This window comes from Eurypyga helias, unplaced genomic scaffold (genome assembly GCF_000690775.1).
Source record: "Eurypyga helias isolate BGI_N326 unplaced genomic scaffold, ASM69077v1 scaffold23896, whole genome shotgun sequence".
NCBI lineage: Eukaryota > Metazoa > Chordata > Aves > Eurypygiformes > Eurypygidae > Eurypyga > Eurypyga helias.
The window spans coordinates 1,889-29,525 of NW_010254977.1; the positions used below are offsets into that span (position 1 = coordinate 1,889).

General features: G+C 40.2%; 1 protein-coding gene across 1 annotated transcript; it reads left to right on the plus strand.

Moving 5' to 3' along the window:
* On the plus strand, positions 1–27,637 carry RASGRP3 (RAS guanyl releasing protein 3 (calcium and DAG-regulated)). Its single transcript, XM_010153187.1, has 9 exons — positions 1–102; positions 18,407–18,597; positions 20,172–20,274; positions 20,894–20,956; positions 22,106–22,237; positions 23,478–23,625; positions 26,296–26,469; positions 26,882–26,998; positions 27,305–27,637. Exons 2-9 carry the CDS (start codon positions 18,528–18,530, stop codon positions 27,635–27,637), a joined length of 1,140 nt encoding a protein of 379 aa, XP_010151489.1. The 5' UTR covers positions 1–102; positions 18,407–18,527.

Genomic DNA, 27,637 nt, shown 5'->3' on the forward strand with positions numbered 1-27,637 from the left:
CCCAGCTTGAAGGAAACAGCTGCTCATTTCATGCTTTAGCACTTGGCAGCTGGACAAGGAAGGGTGATGTTTGTGTTGAATACCTCTGCAGAACCAAGTACAGTAAGTGATTTTCCTTGTTTTGGTTGGGTTTTTTTTTCTAAGCTGCCACTGCTTTCCTATTTTCATCCTGGACCTTTCGTAAAAACACTTAAGGGTGAGGCGTATTTTTGTCACTTCATTGATAAGCAGTCATTCATGCTCAGAATGCCTATATTTTTCTGACTTCTGATTAACAATAGCGTTGGTTTTGCTCTTGTGGGAACAAGAAAGGTACGGTGTTTTGTCCTCATGCTAACTGGGGAGGGAAAATGGTGCTTATTTACTTAGATGATGGAGTGAATAGGTTGTTTATGATGAACGTATTTTCCTTTGTAGAGCTAGTCAATAGATAATGATGCAACTTGCATATAGAGCAATTTCCATCTTTGGCTTAAAAGTACTCATGTAAGGAACTGACAGAGGCACCCCCTCAAAACAGTGTGATTGATCTGAAACAAGTTGCTTGTGACTGGTTACTTTTTGGGGGTGAATTAAGATTTTTTTTTTTTTTTTAAAGAAAAAGGTAGAAGCAGAGAAATACAAGAAGACAGTGAAGTTGCACTATTAAGTCATTTGAGTCATTCTGAATAATAATGTGTAATTAGACTGTAAAGATTGAAAATCCTCCCTAAAAACAGGGAGTGAGTCTCCTAAATATCTCCGTGTTCATAATTCAATTTCTTTTTCAATATCTGTATATTTGATGATTTTGCTTCATGAATGATTGATTTCCCCATCTGATAATTTTTGACTGTTATAGTCTGAAGTTTTGCTTTAAAACACAAGAATTGGAGTATAGGATATTTATAAATGTACTTTTGATCAATTGTTTATGTAGAGATGAATTAGGGGGTTTTTTGTTTGTTTTTGAGAAAGACTTAGGAGGAATTGGAAGAAATGAATGGGTGATGGAGCTTGATATGTGATGAGACTGAAGGATGCCAGGTGCTTTGGGGAAGGTTGAAGAGGTAGAGACCAGTAGGGTCTGTTGAGGAAGGTGTATATCAGGTCAAAAAGCCTGAATTTCACAACAGGACTAAGGGTAAACACTGGCAGGCTTAGTGAATCATGTGGTCCCTCCTTTAAAGATGAGGAGAATAATCCTCATTCAAAGACTTCTCATGTAAGAAAGAGAAACTTTATTTCTCCATGAAGACTTTTGTTTTTCTTTTAAACCATAGATTATGGCTTTTTAAACTGGAAATTTTATAGGAAAATGTCAATCAGTGTCAATTGTTCACAAAACCAGAAGTCTGCCTGGCTTCCTGCCTGTTCACATCTCCAAGGGTAGACTGCCTTTGAACCCAGAGCTCAAGTACTATCAGACTGCGGTTACACTGCAGCCCTCCCACACAGATGGCATGCCGCGCCATGAATGCAGCAGGCCTACGGGGCCCTGAGGTGCCTGGCTTTGCACTCAGGAGACCCTGGTCCCCCTGGAAACCTTGGCTGCAATGAGGCCCCTCAGGCCTCTCCATGTCTCCATCCCATGTGGCGCAGGGAGATTAGCTCTCACTTTTTTTATTCTGATCCCAGACTAACTTTTTCTTCAGAATTGTAGGAATTCTTCCATTTTGGGTAAGCCTATGTCACGGTGTTCTTGTTTCCAGGCATTATAATTTATGTTTGTGATGAATATTCTCCATTAAGCAACTGCCCAGTTAGATGAAAAGGACTGTTGAAGGGCCATGCTTTGAACCTCAGTTAAACCCCAAATCCACCAGAAAATAGATAGGAGCTCAGACCATTCTTCTTTATCTCTGGCACTACCACTGTGCCAGGATTGGTGCAGAAGACTGATGTAAAGCCACATGGTTCTGCTTCAGATGGATTATGAGCCTGCTATATGTGCCTCTTGTGTAAGTGATTTTATTCTCAGGCATCCTTGGGAATTAAGTTTAGTATAAAAGGGAATTGGTGATGATTGCATAGTAAATATCAGATAACTGCACTGCTGAGCTTGCCTTCAGGCAATAATGTCTGAAAACACATTACAGTGATCATGAATTGTCTCAAAGTAATGTGGTGGGAGAGCTCAGCTTTGTGCCTCTATACTATTGATTATTAAGATCATTTACAGTAAAGAAGAATAACTCATCACTTGGATCTGCAAAATTTAAGGTAAACAACCCTGCTCTATTTACAGCTTCCAGCTATCATTAATGTAACTTATTTTGAATGAAATTCAAGGCTCATTACTAAACTTTTAAATTCTCTGTCCACAAAATAAAGAAAACTTGATAAACATAACAAGATTCTCAAGGGTGCAGTTGTTTCAGTCCTTATCACTAGCCCATTTTGGTAGGGATACTTACTGTTAAACACAGACAGTGTACTTCGAGAAACGAGAGTATTGCAGTTTTCAGGCTCTCCTCACTATGGCTTTTCTGATGAATTCCAACAGCAACATCTGTTACTGCAGCACCAGCCATGGTGCACCACTGTGGCACACATTGAAGACACCGCCACTCTACCACCACTCTTTTATACTATTTTATAATATTCTGATCTCACCAAAACATGTGCTCAGCTTTTTGAATATACCCCCCCACTGTGTTCGTGTAAGTCAAGGCAGATCTGCATAGGTACGAAGTACATAAATTGCAGCATGCTTTGTTTGGGCAAGTGCTCAGCCCTTGCATTTCCTGTTGATGCATCTCCAGAAAGTCCAATACTTAACAGAAATTGTTCATCCTGGAATCTTTTTTGTTACATAATAGAGGAGACTCAGTGACAGCATGACCGTTGCTGTCCCTCTGCAGAAGCTCAGTGCATATTCATATCACTGACAGCCTTCTAAGTTTCCTGTTAAATCCTTTTCCTTTACTCTGAGGGAATGATCAGGGCAGCCTTACCGTTCTCTGAATGGGCATATTTCTGCTCTATAGCTAAACATCTAGCCCACAGTAAGCACAGTTTTGCCAGCCCCTCTCTCTACTTGAAAATGCCATTATACAGGGGAGCAGCTCACAGGATGTTCCTGAATAAAGAGAGGAAACTACTTTTAAAAATGCAGAAGGGGTACTTGTGTGGTTTTCTCTTCTTTCCTAAGTTGTCCAGGCCTGGCTGCAGAACATTTGTATAGATACTCTAAACAACTTGCACATAATGTTTTCCATTAATATATTTGTGGTATAATCACTTCTCACCACTACATCTGATAGACAGGTTTTTACTTTGGTCTTCTCTTTTAAGTTAGGAATGACAAGGTCTTATACCCGAGGGTTTGAATAAAAAAGCTGAAATAAATTCTCAGGTCTTCTGATTTTTACTGTTCATTGTTCTTCTCTGCATTTTTAATGTTCAGTGTGAATAGCCAGGGCAGTAATACTTTTTCATTAATAGGTTTGCTTATAGGTATGACATATCTAAAAACCACCTGACCAGCAGATTACAGGCACTGTGACAGAGGAGGACTTTTTTAATGGAGGTAAAAGAGTATCAGCTATCAGCACTGACAATATCAACAAAACAGACTTGGTGAGTCTAGTTCAGATACAGAGACTAATCCTGCAAACGCGTAGGGATTTGCTGAGCTGAATTCATGAGTGGTCCCATCAGAAAGTTCAGCTTGCATCTAAGAGTGTACGGGGTCAGGATCAAAGTGTGGGTGCGTGGAAATACCCACATGACTGATGTTTACAGCTCAGCATAAAATACAATTGCCCCTGAGAATTACTCTGGTTGTTTTGGTGGACATCTGCTGTCTCACTTCTCTGAATAACTACTCCCCTTGCTGCCGTGTCCTCTGACCACATTCAAATACTTGAAAAGGTTTGACTCTACACTGTACTCTCCCACCTGTGATTCATGCATATTCTCTTTACTAATGATCTGGAGTTTCTCAGGCAAGGGGAGAAGGCTTCAACATCTCAAGAACCTGCCAGGCATAATAATCTGTGCAAAATTAGTGAAACTTGAGCTATTCTTGTTCAGATACTGTATATATTTAGGTCCTGCAAACAGAAAATGACTGTATCATCTTAACACAAGTTGTTAGTGTTTCAGGAGTATGTCTGCTTTGAACTACCACAAAAGTCATACCAAGCTTAATATATTAGTAGCTAATACATATTGATATTATGTGTTATGTATATCAATGCGTTTCCATATACAGCTCCTTCTGCTACTGTTAAAACTGCCTCTCTTTTTATCCCCTACTATGGAAGCATGTTTCACTCACAGCAGCAGTGGGCTTGTGTGAGAGTCTGGAGCACAGGAAGTACGTGCAGGAACAGGATCTCCAAGATGAACAAGGGTTTTCCATTCCTTTTGAAGTATATTTTGCTCCCCTTGCCTGAAGCAGGTTGATGGTTCTCTGTGTAGAAATCAGTCTTAGGGACTAGTATTTAAGTCAGTCATACATGATATGGTCAAATAGATAGAATGTGACTTACATTGGGTATATTTGCATGCTTGCTAATGACCTAAGGCTGCATATATTCTTTGTCATGATGCTATGTTGTTTTTTATAGTCTCTGAAAAGACGTAACATTCATCCAGCATAAACTCTGGTCTCACCAAACTGAATCTCCTTAATCTGAAATAGCATTGTTTCAGATAGGCTTCCAATCCAAAAGGATTATTTACTTAGGTCCACCCAATCCATAATCTTGGTGCTGGGTCATATAGCATGTATCTGTGAGTTCTGCTTGTTTTGCAGTGACCCAGTCTTTGGACCCAGAGCTTGTTTGAAAATTTCTGGTGTTGCTAGTGGGAAGTAATAAAAACAGTTTATGCAAATATGTCATTGATTACCAGTGGGGCAAATTACATCAGAAAACCTTTGCTGGACTAGGGCTTGAGTCAATTTACTGTCTGAATATGTAGTGATTTTTGTCATCCGAATCAGAAGAACCATGACATTCCAGCCTTATCACAATGTTCATGAAATAGCTTCCTTAAAAGACTAATAATACTCTCCTCTGCTAAAGATTTCTTGCCTGCTTTAGCTTGCTTACTCAGGCTCTACTTTACCAAATTCATGAACACATGCTTCCTGGAACAGCTGCCACCCTTCCTAAATTTCTTGGTTTCCAGGCCCTGCCCCAAATGACTGTCTGTATATTTTTATCTTAAGTAGGCACTGGGGCAGGAACTAGAATTCACTTTTTTTTCCCCTCTTCATGAGTGAGTGCTCTTCCCCTTAAATTATACAGTCATGCTCGTGTCTGCAGCCCACAAGAAGTCAATTAGTTTATTTAATAAAGAATTTCATTTATGTTCTGGAGCTGGTGAATCTACTCTGTATTCTCAGCCAAGACAGTGGGAGATTTACAATCCTCCCCGTAATGGGAAGAGTGGATCCTGTATCTTTTACAGCTTTAAGGACTGTTCAGAGGTCTTGAATAAAGAGCTCTGGCGTCACGGCTGCACCTATCTAGTATGGGAGTTGTGTGCTAGGTGTGACCAGAGGGTGCTTACCATAGGCAAGGAAGAGGAGTTTCTGAGGTGCAGATCCCAAAAGGATTTAGGACTGATCTAAGCAGGGAGCTGCTTGGTGTTGCTGGCTCAGATAGGCTTCTAGAAGGCCACTGTTGGGCACCTGGGGACTTTAATATTGAAAATGCAGGGAGAGAATAAAAGCTCTAGGCTTCTCACCTTCTGGGGTGAGGAGATGAAAAGTGAGAGACCAGGCTGAGAATCACACCCCTGGAGTGAGGCCTGGAAGTGAAAGGGAGACAGGATTTGGGTTTTAGATCTAGTTTTCAACTCACACTGCAGAACCAAAATAAGAGAGGTGGTTCTCAGATTAATCTCTCTTAAGTAAAGACTCTTTTGCAATTTGCTTAATGTCTGTGTTTCAAAATCTGCTCCTTTTGGAATTCTTGCACTGATTTAACCATGTTGATTCAGAAATTGGTGTAAATTCTGACTTGGGTACAATTATATGAAATACTAGTACTTATAGAAATATAATTTATTCCTCTAAATAAGCTTGAAAAGGGGTGAGCTGTTTTGGAAACATGACTGAAATAGCAGTCAGTCTTTCAATGCCAAATACTAGGGGAGGGAAAACAAGTCCCTAAGTCTCTATCACAGCTTCTAAAGATCTTTCTAACACCTCCCACCTTTTAATTTCTTACCCTTACTTGACCACTCTTCATATTAGCTTTGTCACATAACCACAGGATATTTTATTTTTTAAATCATTATTGGAGTTAAGCAGACCCTTCAAGAAATTCTGATAAACTCCTTAAATTTGATAAATATATGCTAAGGAGGAAATAGTTATGAATTTCCTCTATAAATACAAAGCAAAGAGGCTGGGATGAATTTAGTAAGTGTCTTCCTGGTTACTCATGAGGGTGACAGGTATTTGGAATGGCCTGAACCAGACACTGTAAAAGTGTTATACTACCAATTAAGTGAAGGGATTTTATCCACACAACCAAAAAGATACTTGGTGGAGTACATTATTCCTGTCTGTTACAGCTACAGCAACTGCTCTTGTTGCTTTTCTAATGATGATGAATCTTTATAGCATCTCTACAAAGTGTGCATTTTGGGATTTTCTCACTCTTATCTCAGATCTCACTCTTATGCAGAAAACACAGGTTGCACTACAAATACATGAGGTTTAGAGAGTTAGTGTTGCATCTTAAGACACGGCCATTGCAAACTTCACCACTGGGTTTTGGTAAGGTTTTTTTCTCTGTAGTCCTGTTGTCCTGTTCTGTGGTTGCGGATATTTGTGCAGCTGTGATCCTGTGTTAAGTATTCTTTCATACAGTAAATATTTAACTACCAAAATAATATTAGCAAACTAAAGAGTAAAGTTACTTGTTTAATGTAAGCTGTAAGATGCTTTTCCTCTTTTTTTAGAGATAGCTTTTTTTTTACAGGGCTCCTTCCCCTTTTTCTAATTGTCTTGCTGTTCTGTATATTGTTATATATAGCACCTTCTTCAGATGAGCTTGTGTTTGTGTTTCAAGTCTTTTGATGAGAAATTTCTGTGTTACCATTACTCTCTTTTTAAAGACGACGTTTAACTTGTTGGCTGCAAACTGTCTTATTGTTAGGAAGGTATGTGGTTATTAATAAAACTCACTCTGTTCCAAAAGCTTGGATGTAAGAATCAACTGTGGTGACGCTGTTCTCATATCCTGTGCTCTGTAGACTTCTTCTTGTACTATAAACATTTTTAGAAGTTTGCTGTGTGTCTTCCTAGGGTCATACTAACCAGTGTGTTTCTTAGTAGACTGCTTAGTAAGGAAACAAGGTTTAGTCAGCTGACTGATGGTTGCTTTGTTACCTCTGAAAAAAAGTTACAAAATCTGGTCAGACGTGCTAGAAAGAACAAATAATCTCTTCCCTGCTCTTCTCTGTTGGAAGCTTACTATTTTAAAAACCTCTGAACTGGCTTAAGGAACACTGTATGCCTGTGTTTAAAATACTCCTTTTGCATCAAGAAATACGAAGCCTGCCATTGTTTCACCCATCTTCCCAAGGGAAACTTGTAGAAAATAACTAGATGTAAGGAACTGCTCGTGCATTTTGATGTCCAGCATCTGCTGACAGAATTTTGCAAACAAAGGTGCTGGATCTCTCCTGACCTCCAGACTGTGTTTTTACTCTACCAGCTTTTTTGCACTCCTGCTTGCCTGTGAGTTGTGAATCATCAGTGACTTCTGCAGATGCAAAACCATAGCACCACACAAGGCAGGCAGCCCTGATTCATGTGAGTGTGCAGTAGACAGCAGTTTGCATGAGTTGCTGGTCACAGCAGGTCTGTCTACTGTCGTGTGTGTCTGTCAGCATTTTCTAGCGTACCATTTTAATTTGCATTCTCTCTTTAAAAAGCGACTGCTCTCAAATGAATGGGAAGGTGCCACAAGGGAGTGAGAAGAGTTACTGACCATTAGCAACTAGTCTAGTCTCTCTCCTTGTCTGGGACCTATTAGCACATCTGTGGGGAAATAGCAGTTACATGTGAACCATTTTCTACATTCATCAAAGGGAAAAGGAAGGATGATTCCATTAGAAGTGCACCCTTAACAGCCAAAGGAGCAAAAGGAGAAAGAGTTGTGTTCTGCACCTCTTTCCTTTCAACTCAGTCTTGCTCCATCTCAGACATCCAGCATCCCATTAGTTAAGTCTCCGAAAGCCCCTTCCTGCCTTTATTGTTTTGTCAGTTGCTGCCTTCAGTTTACTGCACTGGTAAGTACTTCCCAGGCTGTAAATGTGTGGCTGAGATATTTCTAAAGCTGACCCATGTTTTGATTGTAGTCAGAGGAGGAAAGGTCAGCATCAAAACTACTCTCACTACACAGGAAGGCCACTCCGTACACCGGGATAGTATAGGTTGTGAATTCATGGGATGAGATGTGAGGTAATGCATGGGGATAATAGGGAGGAAGAGGAAAATATAAATATGAACTTAACCTCCCTTCTTCACAAGGTGATACCCTTGCTTTTATTACATGTAAAGTAACTGCAGTTGTTCTTCAGCTAGGGGAACGCTGGAAACCAGAAAGAGTGGGAAATTGGATATAGTCATCAATGCTGGCAACGATAGCAGGTAGGTGGGAGGTGTTGAAGTCTCCCTTCACTGGTATCTGTGACTGCAGATAATAATTTTGTCTTTTCTTGATACAGTATAGCTGCAGAGATGGAAAAAAAAAAAGCAAAAGGGGATGTGTTTTAGCATCTTGTTTTCTGGGGCACCTAGATATAATCTCCACTGTTTGAGTGACCAGCACAAGCCTGTAAAGCTTGACGTGCTTGAGAAGCTCTGTACATGTCTGTAATTCCTGTGGTGTCATTGTAATGTGTGGCACAAATGTTTGCAATGTGGCTGGCTGCCAGTGTGGGTCTAGAATGTATTGTGCCATGAGCAGTTAGCCTACAGTGGGAAATATCTGAAAAATACAGAATTATATGGAGTGAAAAAGCTTCTTTCAAGGGAAAATCAATTTGGAAGCCATGGGTTTATCAGACAAGAACTTTGATACCAAACTTACTGAATTTTAATACAATTTAGAGGCTCTTATGGTTCCTCTTTGCCTTAAAATTGGTTGAAAGATGGTGTGAAACTGAAAGTAGTGTTGACTCTTAAAACTGTCATAAGCCTTGGAAGATTTAACAGCTTTAATAAAAACAATACTCAGGGACTGTGCTACTACAGAAGAACTTTGGATTAGTTAAAAATAAGACAAAATAAGCTTTGTGGGGGAAAAATGTAAATGTCCAAGCTGAATGTATCAAAAGGCCTAGATAAATAGGACCTAGTGTTTCTTAGTAATCTAAGTAATAAATCAGTGTGATTTTTCTAGCTTGGCTCTAAGAGAATATAGCTGGCAATGGTAAATAATAAAATATTAAAATATTTTGTAACAGATATACAATAATAAATATACTGAGTCTTTGCATTTCAGAACTGAAGGGTTAATTGTTTCCCCATACGTGTTTTAAAATTACTTTAAAAATGGTTTTTCTTGGGCTTGTCAAGACCCATTAAAGGCATGCAGCCATGTATTGTCAAGAATATATGCTGATAGGGTGGTTTTTTTCCCCTGAGTTGATCTATGTGACTAGGTTAACAAACCACATTATTCACGAAAGACTGTGAAGAGCTGTATGCGTGTCTTTGAATAAGAAATGTAATTGCCAAGTTTCTCGTCAGGCTTACAGGCAGTAGTATAACTTGTAAGAGGTATTGACACTGTATTGATTTGTTTTCTGAAAAAAAAAAAAAAAGAGCATGTGAACTGTTATTGCTGTTAGCTGTCCTCTATCAATGCGTTGTGCTTTGGTGGTACAGATCTCTAACATGTCTGAAGGGCAAAGATTCTCAAAAGAGCTGCATCCCCTGGCATCATACACATTAACCAAATGTCTGATATATTTGTAATTTTATTTTTGCTTTACTGGGAATAGCAAAACAATTTCTGTGACAATGCTACTGAGAAGTGTGGCTGAAAGTTTTCCCCCTCTTGAAGACAAACTGATATCTTCCTTTAGCTTTTCATTTGAACCTGATGCATTCTGGGCAATTGTACTACCTTGACCCCTGGAAAGTGGAAGTAAGATATCATCATAGTATGGAATAACTCAAGGAAGTATGTTCAGACTTTACTGCCATTATTAGCTGGACTTACAGTTACAGCCACAAATGCCAACGTGGTAAATTGAGGAAACAAATATAGAAGTGGATGGGAAAAAGCTGAAGTATGGTAAATAACCAGTTCCATAAAACACTAGAATTGCAATTGAGAAAGAAACCTTTGTTGTTTTTACAAACACAGTAATCAAGTTATCCATTATTTTAGGGGAGTTGTAAGTAAGGAACAAAACCTGTGGGTGGTTTGGTTTTTTTTTTTTCTGTTGTCTCAGAAATCATCTTGGTTGTATTTCACAGAAAGAGATAACACTAAAGCAAATGCTGTCTAAGCAGCTCAAACCTTAATCAAGTGACTTTCTGGTTACTGAAAGTATTTGATTGTGTGACTGTTCATTAGCATTCCTCATGATTTATGAACTTCTACAAGGCATATGTGGCTGTGGACTAAGGGTTTGGTACTGCATATGAACAGGTCCTTATATCCACTTGGTTTCTTCCGTATGGTCCTATTCATTTAACCTCTGTTCCTGTAGAATAGTAGATGTCTAGGCCTCAGAATCATTTATAATATCCTTCTATGTTAGTTGAGTGACCTGTGATGGCTTGAAAGTAAACATTTAGCTCAGTGAACTCTTCTCTCAAAGTTAAGAATAATGAAATGCGTTTTGACAATTTGTAACTTGCATACTTCTGTGCTAAGGTGAAAATGCTCATCCTTTAGGGGCTATATTGGATGTAAATGGCAAAGTTTTGGCAGGAGGGGGACTGTAGGCATGGCTTCTGTGGGAGGAGGCCAGGGGCTGCCCTGTGCTGGACACAGCTGCTTCCAGCTGTCTTTGCAAGGAACCCATTGCAGACCACAGCTGAGCCCATCAGCCAAGTTGGTGGCACCTCTGTGAAAACATGTTTAAGGCAAAAATGCCTAGGGAAGGGGAACATGGAGGAAACAAGGGAATGAAGAGATGGAGGGAACAACAAAGAGAAGAACAGAGGGAGTAACAAGGTTAGAGGACTGGGAGGTGGTCTGTGGTGGAGCAGGTACTTCCCTGAAAGGACTGTGCCCCATGAATAAGCCCATGCCAGAGCAGGTACACCTCTGAGGGGCCTGTGGCCCATAGAGGAACATGGGACAAGAGTGAGAGAGAGCAGCAGAGAGAATCTCCTGTGTCCTGACCCTGACATCCTGCACTGCTCATTGCCTCTAGGTGAAGGGACTGGGTGCAATCTGCAGCAATAACAAGGGTGAAGGCAAGGTGTCTAAAGTGAAGCTGAGCCTGAGAAAGTGGGAGGAAAGTTGGTTTAATGCTATATTGGATGTAAATGGCAAAGTTTTGGCAGGAGGGGGACTGTAGGCATGGCTTCTGTGGGAGGAGGCCAGGGGCTGCCCTGTGCTGGACACAGCTGCTTCCAGCTGTCTTTGCAAGGAACCCATTGCAGACCACAGCTGAGCCCATCAGCCAAGTTGGTGGCACCTCTGTGAAAACATGTTTAAGGCAAAAATGCCTAGGGAAGGGGAACATGGAGGAAACAAGGGAATGAAGAGATGGAGGGAACAACAAAGAGAAGAACAGAGGGAGTAACAAGGTTAGAGGACTGGGAGGTGGTCTGTGGTGGAGCAGGTACTTCCCTGAAAGGACTGTGCCCCATGAATAAGCCCATGCCAGAGCAGGTACACCTCTGAGGGGCCTGTGGCCCATAGAGGAACATGGGACAAGAGTGAGAGAGAGCAGCAGAGAGAATCTCCTGTGTCCTGACCCTGACATCCTGCACTGCTCATTGCCTCTAGGTGAAGGGACTGGGTGCAATCTGCAGCAATAACAAGGGTGAAGGCAAGGTGTCTAAAGTGAAGCTGAGCCTGAGAAAGTGGGAGGAAAGTTGGTTTAATATTTATCTTCTTTGTTTCCCAATACCCAAATCAGTAATTAAATATTTATATTAGTTGGCAATGAGTTCAGTTAAATTCTCCATGTCTGTTTTGCCCATGACAGTAACTAGTGAGTGATTTCCCCTTCCTTATTTTGACCCATGAGTTTTCTTGCTCCTGTTCCTCCTGTTTTCTCCCCATTGCACCGTGGTGAGTGGGGATTGAGCGGGTGGCTATGTGGGTGCTTGGCTGCTAGCTGGTGCCAACCCATCACAGAGAGTACACTGTTTTAGGGTAGGTGGATGAAATGGAGTAGGTGAAACTATCTTGTGGAGTCTGTAGAGCTGCAGAGCCACTAACATCCCCTGTGCAGTGTCTCTTGTTAATATGAGGATGGCTTTAGCCACCCACCAGCACTGTACCCTTAGCCATTCCCCTCATGCTCCCTTTTGAGACACAAACATCCCACTCTGTTTAGCTTCTTATGAAGTTCCCTTTTGATCCAGGAAAAGAGTGAAACAAAGTAACAGGGTGGAGACAGTTACTGTGGTTTATTGTGTTAACTGCTGTCTGAAGGTGTGTAGCAAAGGTGAAGGAGTACTGGTGGGTCACATCAGATGAGCACAAGACTGTGTTGTTTCATTTTCATTCCTGTCCTGCCCCCAGCAAGGCTTGTGTCTTGCATTCATGGAGCAGTGCCACAATCTCTCCCTTGTTCTGTGTGCTTGCTCCATCTGACAAACATCATTGGTAAGCCAGATGTGCCACCCTGCAGCCAGCTGCATGTGATGGTTGAGGTCAGGGACCGGGACAAGAAGCAGTGGCATGAGGTTGCCTGACAGCCCAGCATCACTGCCCTTTTCTGCCTAGCACAGCTTGGGCATGTGTCAGATGCTGGACGAACCTGTCGACCTTTGTCACTTTCTCAGAGTTTTCTAGAAATTGCCTTGTGTGTATTGTAATGAATAAACTGGTAATGACCACCTACAAGAAATATTTAACTGCTTGGAAGGAAAAATCTTCAGGAACCATGCATTAGGCAACCTAAGACCTGTGTTGACTTTGAGCTCAAGCAGATCTCTGTTACACCTTTTTAGGCAAAGCTGCAACCATCATGTGTCCCAGCTGGGATTCTTATTATGGTAATTACACTAATGTGCATGGAGGCTAATCACAAGACAGACCCTCATTGCAAGAGGCTCCACTACACCTACAGGGTAGCAGATGAACTCTGTCCAGTAGAGCTTGCCCTGGATGTGAGCAAGGCTGGCTAAAGGAAAAAGGTGTAGTAAGGGAAGTTATCCTTAAACCTTCCCATGAGACTCTTGATTTCTTTTTGGCTTTTTTCTGCATACTGCTACTGATTTGATTTCCCTGTTCAGCTGCTCACATTTAGTACTCTTTCTCCTGCAGCCAGGTGGAAGCTGTTTAATGCAAGCATTCAGTAATGTGTTGTGTAGGCTTGGAGGAGGGGGAGACAAGGGGAGGTCTGGCTTACTTAAACCCCCAAGAATGTCCTAATCTTGTAAAGAATATGCGTCTCCTTCATCAGGCCTCTGGAAAGTTTATGGATAAAATGAGACCTGTAGAGGTGCCTCTGTGTCAAAGTTGAACTTTCTGCGTGTGGCTCTATTTATTGTCCCTAAGTAGAAGGAAAACAGCCCACTTCTAATTAATGGGGAAAATGCTATGTGTACATTTACTTTGTCTTAGCTAAAAAGCTGTTTAGATTTAATTTAGCTAAGTAAATATTACGCTGTATGTCAAATCTAAGCCTATTTAAACCCGACTTACGTGTTTAGCTTACACCTGTAACCAATATAACTTGTTTAAAATCCATGTGAAAGTGCCCACACAGGGATTTATGCTGGCTTGACATATTGGTTAAACTGCTGTAACTTGTAGGTGTGGACCTCCCCTTAGTCGCCTTCAGCAGTAAAAGTGATGTCTTTTGATTTTTGTAATGACAGTAGCCAGCATTTAAAACTTGATTGCATGCTGCCCACTCTGTTCACACCATTTGATGCATTTGCATAAGACCGCAAGTTTACTGTCAGGGGATCCTGTTTCTTTTAAAAACTAATGTATTACACCTGACCACATCTGTCTCAAGAGCTCACAGCCTACATGTTTTAAATAAATCTGTCAGGACAGTCCACAACAGCGTCATCTCAAGACTTCTAAAATGTTGAACAAAAAATGCAATTGCACTGCAGGAAGAGTGCAAGAAAAGGCATCTGCTCAAAATAACTGTGTGTATGGCAGTGGGGGTGACAGCAAAACTTCGAAGGGACTCTGTCTTGTAGTTCAGTCCATCATGAACTTTAGCGGTCTGGGCACATCACTGCAGGTGTTTCTGCTTTCACCCTCATAGGAAATGTGCATTCTGTAATGGTACTATTTCATGAAATAAGGCATGACATGCCCAAAACATGACTTGGTTCATAGGAATATTATGGTTCTATATATTACCTAAATGAAGAGGGTCTTTAGACAGAGCTGTAAGCTTTGAGGGAATACTAAGGCTTACATTGATGATTTTCCTACAATTCTTCCTGTCTATTGCCATGAAGTCCCTTCCCAGCATGTGGTGGGTTCCCAGCAAGACTTGTAGTAGAGTCTGTCATTTCAGGTGACCTGATTAAGAAATGAGAATGGATAGCTGTGGAGGACTGTGTCTCCTGTGTCCTCAGTATCTTCTGTTAACCACAGTAAACCCAGTAAGATTTATAATTCCATTATAAGGCAAGAATGTATTTTTTTAGTTTCATTGTAGTATGCAATCATTCACTAACTATGTGGTATCGTTGAGTGAGCTCTGTTTGTCTTATCCAGCTTTCCTGAATCCTCCCAAAGCAGCTAGATAGCAATGAGATGTCTCAGAGTTACATTAGGAAGCACCTGGGGGCAGAGATTCCCTAGGTTATCTTTATTTGGCACCTTTGGCATTTTTTTTTTTAATTTTAACCACTTATTTAGAAGGTTTTTATTCTTTACATATACATTTTCATATATAGACATTATTATGCATATATATTCATTATATATAGGGGGTTTGTGCTTCTCATGTGATGAGCCATTGACTATCAAAATAGAATTTATTCAATTTGTGTAGATGAAATTTATAGTTGTATTTTACTCATCCATCTCTGGAGGTGTTGGTGGGGTTGGATACCACTGTGGTATGATATAGACAAGATGTTTATGGTTCTAGTAGAACAGCAGTGCTTAATCACACAAATAATGATGTAATGGCTGTGTTTGTTGGAGTCTGCAGTCAAGAGATGTGATACCAGGTTTTGGCTCAGCTGTGGATATGTAGCTTAGCCCCATGCAGTCAGTTCTTCCTCTAGTGGAAATGCTTTTTTTCTTCTTTTAGGAGCATTATGAGAATAAAACCCTTTAGTGGTCAGAGGCTGTTGGCGTGGATGGTACTGTAACATCAGGATCTAGTTATCTACATGACAACTACTTACCCAGTAATTAAAAAAAATCCTGCTATTTTACATGAAGCTTTATTTGTTGATTAGTATATGGCTGCCTTAATACTGTTGCCAACAGAAGATAGGAATGATACTCTCCTATGCTGTATATTATATAGGATGGTAATACTAACAAAACTGAAAAGGCAGATCAAATGTACGTTTCATGCTCAGCAGTTTTCAAGGGAGAGGCAGAAAATGCAATAGCTTTTCTCAATTCCATATTTTAAAGAGCTGACTAAAAAATATCTTGGGGAAAAAAAAACCAAACTCAAACAAAACAACAAACAAACAAAACCCCCCAAAAATAAAACAAAACCTCCCAACCTAAGTCAGATGAAGTTGGAAGAGCTAGACAGCTGGCTCTGTGAAAAATCAAGCCAGTGTTTTACACACTTAGGGAAGGATTTTGGAATAGTCTATAAGGACAAACATGCCCAAAGTGGGATTCTAGCAAAAGTTAGGTGCCAAAGTACAAAGCTGTGGTCTTGGAAAGCACTGCTCAGCAGCGGGCTAACTCTCAAAGCAAGTAAACCAAGCAAAATGCTCTACTTAAGTTTTTTCCCTTTAAATGCATAAACAGTCTTGGGAAGAAAGACTGAACCTAGGGTGACCCTGGCTCATGTGTGGCCTGGCCAGGAGGTTAGAGAGCCACATATCTCCCTGTATGCTATCTCTGGTCCACTTCTGGCAACTCTGGGGTTTGTGCGACAGCACAGCTTTAGCAGGAACAGCTTTAGCAGGAAGGATTGAGGCTGCCCAGCCTAGTCGCAGACCTAACCGTTAAGGTGCCTTCTGTTGCAAATGCCAAGCGTGCGTTCAGAACCAAGGACCGCTCTGAACTCACCTTCCCTTTTTTCTTAGGTGAGTGCTCTGGCTGCTTACTGGGGTGTAAAAGGAGTAGTTTTCCCCCAGTTCATTGCAAACAGGAGCTCTGCTTGATTCCTGGAAAAACAAACGTGTATTCCTTCAAGAGGGGGTCTGCACCACCGAACTGAAACAGGGGAATGTGCCTGCTTCTGGCTAGGAGGAAGGCACCGGCGGGGCAGGATTGATGCTTGCACCTCTGCTCATCTTTCCTGTGGGCTGCTGCAGCACTGACTTGTAGAAACTCCCTGCTTGGAGAGTTGTGCTTATTTCATGTTGGGTCCTTCTCTAAGCTCCAGGGAAGTGTCTCAAGTCTAAATCCTTTGTTGGATGGGATAAGAAAGAATCTGGCTGTAGACACCCATTTAAAACTGATCGTATCTTTGACTGAATGGTACCTTTTGAAGGTCTTCCAGGCAAAACACCACTGCATGCTTAGAGTAGCCTGAGAGCTGCAGGACTCTGAAGCTGGATCTATAGGGAATTGTCCAATATGAGACACTTTTCCAGGTGCTGGGATGCAACACACTGTGCTGCTGGAGGGTCCTTGATTCTGCTGGTCTCCTGGGTGAAGCTAACGTACAGGTGAGAGCTAGCATAGGCTAGCAAAGAGCAGTTTTCATGTGCTAACCCTGTTTGGGAGGTTCAGAGGCTTCACTGGCATAGATACGGACCAAACTCTGTTCGTTGGCCTCGGAACCTGGGAGCTGGTCTGGGCATGGCCAGTTCAGTAAGCAGACCTAGCCTGATTGAGCAGCATTTTCTCTGCTTCTGGGGACCAGGAGTAAGTGTCAGGATACATTGGCCCTGCCTGTTGCTGAGAAGGGAGCATGCTGACCCATGCCATGGGTGTGAGCTGGCTGGCTGAGGTGGCATCAATGCGCCAGCAAAGCTGCTGCTGCCCAGTGTCCCTTGGGTGGCTGGACCATGATGATGTCTGCAACACTGCAAGCTCACAGGGGACCAAGCTCAGAGCACTCTGTGCTTGTTGTAACATGGCACTTAGGAGGTGGTCAGGGTGGGCTAGTGTAAAGGGTGAAGAATGCCAGGCCTACCAAGACTGAATTTGCAATATGAGGTCTGTGATATGGTAGATTTGAAAAACTTGATATTTGTGGGTCAGTTAAAGCAGGAATATCGTTCATCTGTGATTTGCATGACTGACATTAAAAAGTTATGTTACGTGCAACAACTTCTGAAAAGAAATTTCCCAGATTCCTGCATTGGTTTGCTTGAAGGACTGCTTTAGCTTTACTCTTGGCTTTTTTTATAGAAAAGTTGCTGGATGTACTTTGTTATTGTTTGCCACATTTCAAACACTTGTTACGGTCAGGCAGTAGTGGAACTTAGTCACAGATAAACAATAAACCACTGATTTCTTCACTTCTTTAAATATAAGCTGTAAAATTATTACTGAAAACTTGTAACGGTATTTTCTGTATCTTTCAGGTAAATAGATATTTGATAATTAAATGTGCAGTACATTTGTGGTACAGTTTAGAAGTTGTGTTCAGCTTTCTGTGAGTGTTCAGCTACCATGGGATGATTTATTTTAAAAAGCTGTAGGGACTGATCTGAAGGTTCTTTGAGCAGTCGCCTCCTGGTTTAACATTTGTTATGAACTTCATTAAACATTTCATGCAGTCTGTGCCAATTAAGACCATTATCATGAACCAGTAAGCTTAGGAAAAAAGACTGGTTATGCTTAAAACCATAAAAGCACTATTATTAACAAAAAGTGACGTACCAAGTGTAAATAAACTGACCTGAACAAAATGTGCGTCGTCGTACATGCATGACCTCACTTACCATCTGGTTTCTGGTTTCTGACCCTTGCTATAGATTTATTTTGTGCTGGTGAACAAACAATTGGACAACACTTCAAAGCACAAGCTGGAACGCAGGGAAAGCTTAGAGCAGTCTTTCACGTGCTCTGTATCATGTGGGGAAAAAACAGTTTATAGAAAAGATGAGTTGAACTGTAAACATTGCATCCTGATAAGTCTTCATATATAGTCATATAATTATGATTTCTTTTACTTTCTTCAGATTTTCCTTGAAGTCAAGCTAAGAATGCAACCAAAAATAAAGTGAAAAAGCTGTGCAGCTGAAGAAGCATTATTCTACTTGGTGAAAATGTCTCTTATTTTTTGACAACGATTAAAGGACAATGGGGTCAAACACACTTGGGAAGGCTGCAACATTGGATGAGCTTTTGAATGCTTGTATTGAAATATTTGGTACGCTTTTTCAGTATTTTACTTTGCTGCTCTTGAAAGTCATCTTATAACATAATCCCTGCTGTGCTCTGATTTATCCAGTCTTTCCCTTGGCAAACAACATTTCTGTTATGTAAAATTTTCCATGTTTCATTTTGGCCCAGAATCACATGGGCCAGAATTTTAATCATATGCACACTATATTAAATTTTCTTAATACAGATAATGCACAGTGGTGGGTATAGTGGTTTTTTGAAATGCTGGCCTTCACCAAGAGAAGTGTTTAGTTGAATTATTCAAGGAGTTATGTCTGGCATTGATCTTTGTCTTGAGTGATTACACAGCTGCATTTCTGACCAGTCATTTTTTGAAAGGTTTTCCAAATCATCATGCAACAATTGGCAAGAATATGACTCATATTCCGTGTAATCTTTTTACTCTAATTAAAATGTGATATACCAGGTTTGAGGGAAAGAAGTGATGAAATAGACCTTGATCCATAACACCATTAATTATGACATCTGTCACATTGCCATCAGATTCATGGAGGGGCTTAAATGCTTTGAAATGGGGCCTCAATACACAAATCATAGAATCGTAGAATCATAGAATGGTTAGGGTTGGAAGGGCCCTTAAAGCCCATCTAGTTCCACCCCCCCTGCCATGGGCAGGGACACCTTCCACTAGACCATGTTGCTCAAAGCCTCATTCAGCCTGGCCTTGAACACTTCCAGGGATGGGGCATCCACAGCTTCTCTGGGCAACCTGTTCCAGTACCTCACCACCCTCTCCGTGAAGAACTTCTTCCTGATATCTAATCTAAACCTCCCCACTTTCAATTTAAATTACATTTAGATTCTCTTGAAATGCAGGACAGTTTTTGAATGGAATGAGGTATTGATTATTTTTTCCCTCGTGGAGAGAAACAATTATCTAAAGATGAGAGAGGTAAAATTATTAAGGGGCAGATCTTGCTGCTGAGTGTAGTGAATCCCTATATATCCATGTTTGTAAACTACTATCAAACCTGTTCTGAATACCTAATGAGAGGTAGCAACGTCTTGTTGTCTGTTGGAAAGCCTGCCTCTTTTCCTTGTATACACACTCTCTTGACAAGAGTAGTCCATGTGTTGTTCCCATCTCATACATGCATATTGCCTACTGACACTAATATCTTTGAGGCTGATCCCTTTTTTGTTAACATAAAGCTATAAAGCTGTAATAAAACAAATATTGGAATTGCTTGTACATAAATCATCTCCCCACCCTTTTAATGGACTAATTTTGGATTTGTTCTTTGGATTACTGGCAATCTCTTTGTATAATGTTAAGCATAGTGCTGGCCATACCCTGTTTTCCTAGCTATAGCCTGTTATCTACACTGTTGTTGTGGGTTTTTTTCGCCTACCACTACAGTCTAGCAGTACTTATCACTGAAGGAGCATGTGTGTGCTTTGGTTTTGTTTCCTACCTATTTGTTGGGTAATGACCCAACATTTCCACTTTAGACCCTTTGCCTTTTACTCTACTTGATGAGTATAAGCTCCTCTCGATTTTTTAATAATGTGGTTAACTCACATTTTTCTCTTTTGCAGATGACAAAGGAAATCAGTGTTCCAGCCATTTGCCAAGAACCTTTCTTTTAATGCACCGGTGGTATCTACCTTCCACAGAGCTGGCTGGCAAGCTTCTGTCCACATATCCTTTCAGGAAGTCTTGCAAATCAACATTACAGTGTTAAAAGCAGATTGTTTCTGTGACTGTATGTAAAAATGTGTCAGTTAGTGACAAACAAGGTTTAGGAGTGAGAATTTTTCAGTCTAGAAGGTGGAAATCTGTGAGCTTTGCTGTTATTGGTTATGCACTTTCTCCATATGTACAAGTTTTCTGAGGCATACTTTGAGTAAGTGTAAATATATTACCAAGATAACTTGTCAAACGTGTAATGGATGGCTGGCCTTAGACTAGTATGAATTTTCAGTGGTAGCTAAGTGCCTACCTGTCATTTATACCTCTGAAGGACTTCAGTAATCAGTAGTATTACCATATTTGGTTAGCCAGAGCTGGCAAGAAACCGTTCAGCAAAATATTCTGAATATTATTAATAGAGGCATTTTTGATAGGGCAAAAAACAAAGTCGCAGCCAGGAAACGGTCTGTGTCCCCTAAGATGCTGTGAAATTCAATGAAATGTTAGTGCATACTGTGGTTATCTCTAGAAGATTGATACTGGGTTTTATTCAGTTGGTCTAGTGTCAGAGTGGATGAAAACAGCATTACTAAATCAAGGCACACAAAGGTCTCTTTAACTAGCTTACATATAGAGATGCCAGTGGGGAGAACTGCAATGAATTCAGATTAAAAATCTGCTATTTCATGAGGTAAGCATGCTTCTGGTCCTCTAGTATTTCGGTTTATGCTTCTGTGAATACTATCAATGTAATGTCTTTTTGTAAAGATTAAAACTAAACCATGGAAATCTAAAGCTTTTATTTTTTTTCTTTTTTTTAACTTGATCTTCGGTCCACAGTGAAGAATTAATTTCTGTGCTTTGAAACAGTTGTTTACATTGAGCCATCCAGCCTTTAAGACTTAATTGTATTGACCTAAGAAGCTGACTGTAAACTAGCACTATGATTTACCTGGGTTTGAGTGTGACACCTCTTAGAGTGCAGTCCCATGCAGAGCAGAGAGACAAGTTGTTTCAAGATGAAATCTAGTGTGGTAGAGGAAGATTGTCTCTGGGCTGTCGATTTCAGTTCATGCAATCCCTACCTAATTTATGATGACAGGAGTGTGTTAGTGATACCAAAGCGGTTACAGGTCAGGTATGTTCTGATCCTTGCCCTGACTGTTTCTGACCTTGTGTCTATGGGAAAGCTCTCATGTGTTAGGCTGTGCTTATGTAGGAGCATTTCTCCATAAAAGAGAAAGCATGTTTTTTTAAGTTAACATGATATAACCTGCTTCCCTCAGACAAATGTTTTTTTCCTCCTTTCGCTGGACCAAGTTATATCACTGTAAAAAAAGGCAAAGGGGGGTTATTGAAAGCAGGACTGATAAAACCTTTTCCATACCCCCTTAAATAGCAGAGAAGACATCTCATTTACGTGGTTATCATAGTAGAACTGCCACTCAAATGCACATTTTAATTGAAAAATCTCTTCTGAGCAGACAAAGTGTCTCGTTTGGACAAGGGTTAAGTGCAAGTGTTTGGGCAGTGTGAGACAGGACACATGTGTGTGTCATGGGAGGCATCACTTTAATTTTGCTTTTTAAAAGAATGCTGCTGTGTTGTGCTTTGGTGAGTTAACCAAAGGAAATTAGATGATAAAGTGGCTTTTGCCACTTTAGTGTCACAGATAATCACGGCAGGATCCAGCTGGGGTAGTCTGCCCACTCTATCCAAAGACTAGTGTGTCTGAAATACTTGTACATACATTTTATTTGATAGGACTTATATATATGCTGTCACTGAATGTTACACCTGAATCCCTGGGCATCTCTTAACCACTGTCTGTGCATTTCAGATACTGGATTTTGGAATTTCCTGCAGAGTTTAACTTGGATCTTGGGCTGATCCGTTTGACTGAAGAGTTTCGAGAAGTAGCCAGCCAGCTTGGATATGAGGATCACATCCATCTCATTGATATCTCCAGCATGTAAGGATGTTATGAGCTTTAACATCTTTGTATCTGTAACAGCAGAATTCTAGTTCTGTGCAAAATATAAAAACATTAAGGACCATCTTGATCTTGAGAGAGCAAAAAAGGAGTTACAAAAAGATTATATTGTCTTCTAAATTTGAAATTGCTAAATATTTGGAATTCTACTTATAGTGTCACACTAAAGAGAAGATTCTAATCTGTAGGTAAGTTTTTAATATAAATAGGAAAGAAATAATTTTCCTGACAAAGCTAGTGCCAATTAAGTGATTACTTTTTTCCTATAATTTTTTATACAGAATGACAAGCAATGCAGTGAGTGGCACGTTGTGTAAATCTTGCATTTTCTCAGGGAAGCTTTTTTGTTCTCTCATAAGTTACCTGTTAATTTTTTCTAACAGCTTGTGATTTATCTGGATAACCTCTAGCATTTGCATTTATAGTTTTATTGTATCAATGATTACACTGTTTCCTTGACAGGCTGGTTACCTTTTAAACACCACCAGACAGACTGTTGTATCTCACCTGGCATTGTAGATTTTCTTTTCAAATATAGCATATGCACAGTGATTTTTCCTTATTAAAAAAATGCCATAATAACCTGGAAGGACAGCACTACTAATCTTAATGAAGGTTGGAAGACTTCCTGCAACTTCACAGTACCAGTGAAATCACAAGACGGTTGTCTCTTAAATCTTCACTGTAATGTATTGTTAGCAACCTCCTTCTGCTCTCAGAAGTGCTTTTATTGTATATGGGTAGAAATTATTCCATTTCTTGCAAGGCAATGATTTACTTTATTGTCCACCCAATTCTTACTGTTTGGTTAGCAGTTTCTGCTGTTTCATTATTTCATGGACCTGTGGTCTTACACAGTAAATATTAAACCTTGATGTTATTCCAGACTTTTTTCATTCTGTTTTTGTGACGTGTTGTTCTTGTATTTCCAAGGCATTTTTTAATTGTGGCTTCCTGTATCATAGATGACAGCAGATTGTCATTTTGTTCTGATAGAAACCCGCAGTTATTTGTCATTTGCAGCAGCACCTAGGAAACTCTTATCTTCTGTTGTGCACCTGCATGGGTCTTACTCTGAGTGTTTGTTACATGCTGGATGTCACAGATCAGAAAGCCCATGGTCTGTTTCTTGGTAATTTTATACTGTTTTTTCAAACCATGGGCTACACTGACATATACCCAAACAGAAATGAGAATTGTACCTAATTTTCTATTACAGTCCTTCCTATGACTGGATGAGGAGAGTTACACAAAGGAAGAAGATTTCCAAGAAAGGAAAAGCCTGCCTGCTCTTTGACCATCTGGAGCCCATTGAGCTAGCTGAACATCTCACTTTTCTGGAGCATAAATCTTTTAGGAGAATTTCTGTAAGAAGCCTACAACTTTGTCATTTCCAATTAGGAGCCTGTCCTTAAAGAGTGTTCACATGGCTTAACATGTATGATGTTTTTCCCTCAACATTTCAGGGTAGTGAATCTTTATAATACTTCATACATGCACATAGCCATGGCTGCACCAGCACTTTCTTGATTTTTTTCATGACTGATGCTTTTAGTGATAGAAGCTAATTTTGTGGAGGAATGCTGGACAGGAATTACTGCTAAAAGCTACTGCAGCCGTATGTTGCAGCAGTTGATTAAACTAACGTTATTGTTCAAAATCTTCAGTTGCTCCTTTTTTTCTCCTCTGTGCAAAATAGTTAAATTACTTTTCAGGAAACATCAGAGTCTTTGCATTGAATAATTTTTGAAGAGCTGAATTATGTATATTCCTTCTCTAGCCTGTGTTCACTCCCAACTACTACTTCAGAAACTGTCCTTTCATCTGCCAACTTAGGATCAGAAGATAATTCCAGTTGGAAGGGATCTCAGGAGGCCACTAGGTCAACCTCTTGCCCAAAGCAGGGTCAGCTCTGACATGGATCATGTACCTCAAGGGCTTATCCAGTTGGGTCTTGAAAACCTGCAAGAACAGAGACTGCACAACTTCTCTTTCCTCCTGCTCCCATATTAGCACTGAGGAAAATTCAGATACAGTTGCTCCTTTTCACACAGGATTGTACTTGAACAAGAGGCAAAAATGGGTGAAAATTAAAGTAGAGGCTAAAGCAAAACAAATTAATAACCCAAATGCCAAAAGAAATGCTGATTTGTGCTGGCAAATATCCCTGTGAAAAGGTCATGTGATGCCACTGTATCTGATGGCAAATGGAAGCAGTAAGTTCTCAAAATGGCAAGTTCTCTAAAAAAAAAAAAAAGAGACTTTTAAAAAAAGTGTTTAGGAGCAAAAAAAAATTTTAAACTCCAGAACTAAGGAAAATATATGAGGGGTTTTGTTTGTTTGAAGAGAGAAAGGAAACAGAGTTCAGTGAGGAGCTGAGACCTGTCTACATAGAATCACTTTTGACATAATTTAATAATGTTCAGAGCTTTATTACTGTAGACTTCAAATCATGGGAAAACACCCTACTGTGATCTGTGCAATGCTAACCAAAAGAAGGGAGGTACAAGAAAAAAGGGATGTCTTTCTAACTAGACCAAAGATACATTTGAAATCCTTTGGGAATTCCAGAAAGAAAACTCAGACCAGCGAGGAATTTTCTTTTTTTCCTTGCTGATTATAATTCGCCTGTTAATTCTTTGGCTTGAATTTTGCTCTCTCTCTCACATGTTTCTCTTCAACCAGTTAGAGCTGATTAATCTTATTCTGTAATGCAACAAAGAAGTTTGAAAAATGTGTTGCTTGTTTGTATGAGACTGGTAACCAAAAAGTTGTAAGAATAGTACATAAAGTGAAGGGCACACCTCAAACCATAGAGATTGAAAAACAAGCCCAATATCACAAATCTGATTTAAAGAACAATTGAGAACTGATACAGAGAAACAGCTGGCATTTATTTGGAGATGTCAATGAGACCAGGTGGTTTGCTGTAAACTGTTTAGAAATATCAAGAGTGCCACTTATTTTTGCAGGGTAGACCAAAGCGTTGTCTCAAAGTTATGTAATTACAAAAGATGATTAGTCTGAATTCTCTCTCTAGATTTACCTTTTTAAAAAATGCGGGGAGGATTACAAAAGGCAGTGTTAACTGTAACAGAAAGCTTCTTAAAGTATCTCAACACAAAGATACTGTTTATCTGCACCTCTGAGATGAGCATCTGCTGTGTAAGAGCTTATGCCATCATATGGTCTTCTAGCAGGCAATTTTTGATCAGCTAAGATGAAGAAACCCATGTTGGCTGGCACTGCTATCACCTCCCTGCACCAGCTAAAGTTAGGTCAAACCTTCTGAAAATCCATCTTAAAGGGACAGCTGAAAAATGTTTTCCAAACATTTGGGGAAATCTAATCCTTGAGAGCAGTAGCTCCCCCATGTAGAACTATACCCATACAGGGACTGAACAGTAACATCAAAAAAAGCAGGTTTTAGGAGAAGTAGCTTCTTGTGCTACAGGTTTGTTTTGGGGTTTGGTTTTGGGTTTTTTGGGATTTTTTTACATAGAAGGAATAAAATGGGTTAACTTCTTGGGATGCGGTTCTAGTTCCTGTGAAGAGTGACAGAGCTCCTATTGATTTCAGTGGGGCCAAGATTTGCCTCTTTACATGAACAATGGAGTTGATCAGGATATAGGGTGGAATGGAAGCTCTTATTTATATGCTTCTTGCTTGTAGCACTAGATAATTCCTATGGAGTATCATGCCATAAGGATGTCAAGTAAAACTACACAGATTAAAGTGTTGTAAGTATTGAATAAATTATGGGAAAGGTGATTCCATGGAAGTAGTAATCATGCTCATCATGCATGCTGCTGGATTATCAGACACACACTAAAGTGTTAAATTGACATTTAAGTAATAAAAAACCCCAGCAATAATAATAAAATTTTAAGAAAGAACTGATGTGAAACAGGGTCCGCTGACCCTGACTCTTGGTGACTTTCTGAACAAGAGGAGCATTAAAAGGAAAAAATGATCAAAGCTTCAATTTGATTCTTAAGTTGTCCGCCGTTTTACTGAAAATGCCTTTCCTCTGCTAGTTCACAGACTACCAAAGCTATGTGATCCATGGCTGCTTGGAGAACAATCCTACTTTGGAGAGATCTATTGCTTTATTTAATGGTATCTCCAAATGGGTCCAGCTCATGGTTCTCAGCAAACCAACACCCCAGCAAAGGGCAGAAGTAATCACAAAGTTTATCAATGTTGCACAGGTAAGTCTTGCATGAGAGTCTTTTTCCTCCACTGTAAGGCAATAATAAAAATAGAGATTGCAGTAAACAAATGGACTGGATGCTCTTTGTGCTGTTTCATCAGTGAATAGCCAGTTCAGCATCGCTGCAAGTTATTTGTTCAGGTGTAGTATGTCTGCATTTTTTAACTAGCAGACATTACTGTAAAATACTTTGTTGTATTCTGGTTGACAGCTGTCACTATTGTGTGTTTCTTGTGGAGCTCAGCTAGTTTAAAAAAGAAATGCTGAACCATTCTGTTATGTCCCCTGGTGTAGTGGTTTCTGTTTTAACAGGGATAGGTTGTTGCCTCTCATTTGTCATGTGTGACACTGGATAGCTGCCACATGTATTTCCTTGATTTTTAATTATGCACGGTCAATCTCTCCTGCAGAAGCTCCTTCACCTCCAGAACTTCAACACGCTGATGGCAGTAGTAGGAGGTCTAAGCCACAGCTCTATTTCTCGCCTGAAAGAAACTCATTCTCATCTGTCTTCAGAAGTCACAAAGGTATGGTGGACTCCAGAATATAGACATATTGAGCGGGCCATCACATCTTTGAGGTCTGGTGGGTTCTGCAGTACAGGTATCTCACCAGCACAATTCTTGGGTCATGGCAGGGCATCCTAAAAGGCACTTTGGTTGCATTCCTCTTGGTGGAGAAGGCCCAGCTCATGGAGATCCTCTGCTTGATTGCCTGTGCTACAGAGGAAATTAACACTGTCAACACCCTGACATAAGTTGTGCTCATTTAAAATAGATTAAGGAAATGCTGTGAATGCTTTCACAGAGACTTACTTCTCTGACTGTTTGTAGGACTGGAACGAAATGACAGAGCTGGTCTCTTCCAATGGAAACTACTGCAACTACCGCAAGGCTTTTGCTGACTGTGTTGGCTTCAAAATTCCTATTTTAGGAGTTCATTTGAAAGACTTGATTGCTGTCCATGTAATTTTTCCGGACTGGATAGATGAGAACAAAGTTAACATAGTGAAAATGCAGCAACTTTCCATCACCTTGAGTGAACTGGTTTCCCTGCAAACTGCCTCTCATCATTTAGAGCCCAATATGGATTTAATTAACCTGCTAACCGTAAGTATTGAGCAAGTTTCAATTCCCTTCTGTTATTCAGGTGTTGAATTTCAGTAG

Excerpts from the sequence above, each read along its gene's own strand:
- RASGRP3 (XM_010153187.1), top strand. The coding sequence starts at position 18,528 with ATGGGGTCAAACACACTTGGGAAGGCTGCAACATTGGATGAGCTTTTG. Across the intron at positions 18,598-20,171 it reads TGCTTGTATTGAAATATTTG|ATGACAAAGGAAATCAGTGT; the intron begins GTACGCTTTTTC and ends TCTCTTTTGCAG. Across the intron at positions 26,999-27,304 it reads TGTCTTCAGAAGTCACAAAG|GACTGGAACGAAATGACAGA; the intron begins GTATGGTGGACT and ends GACTGTTTGTAG.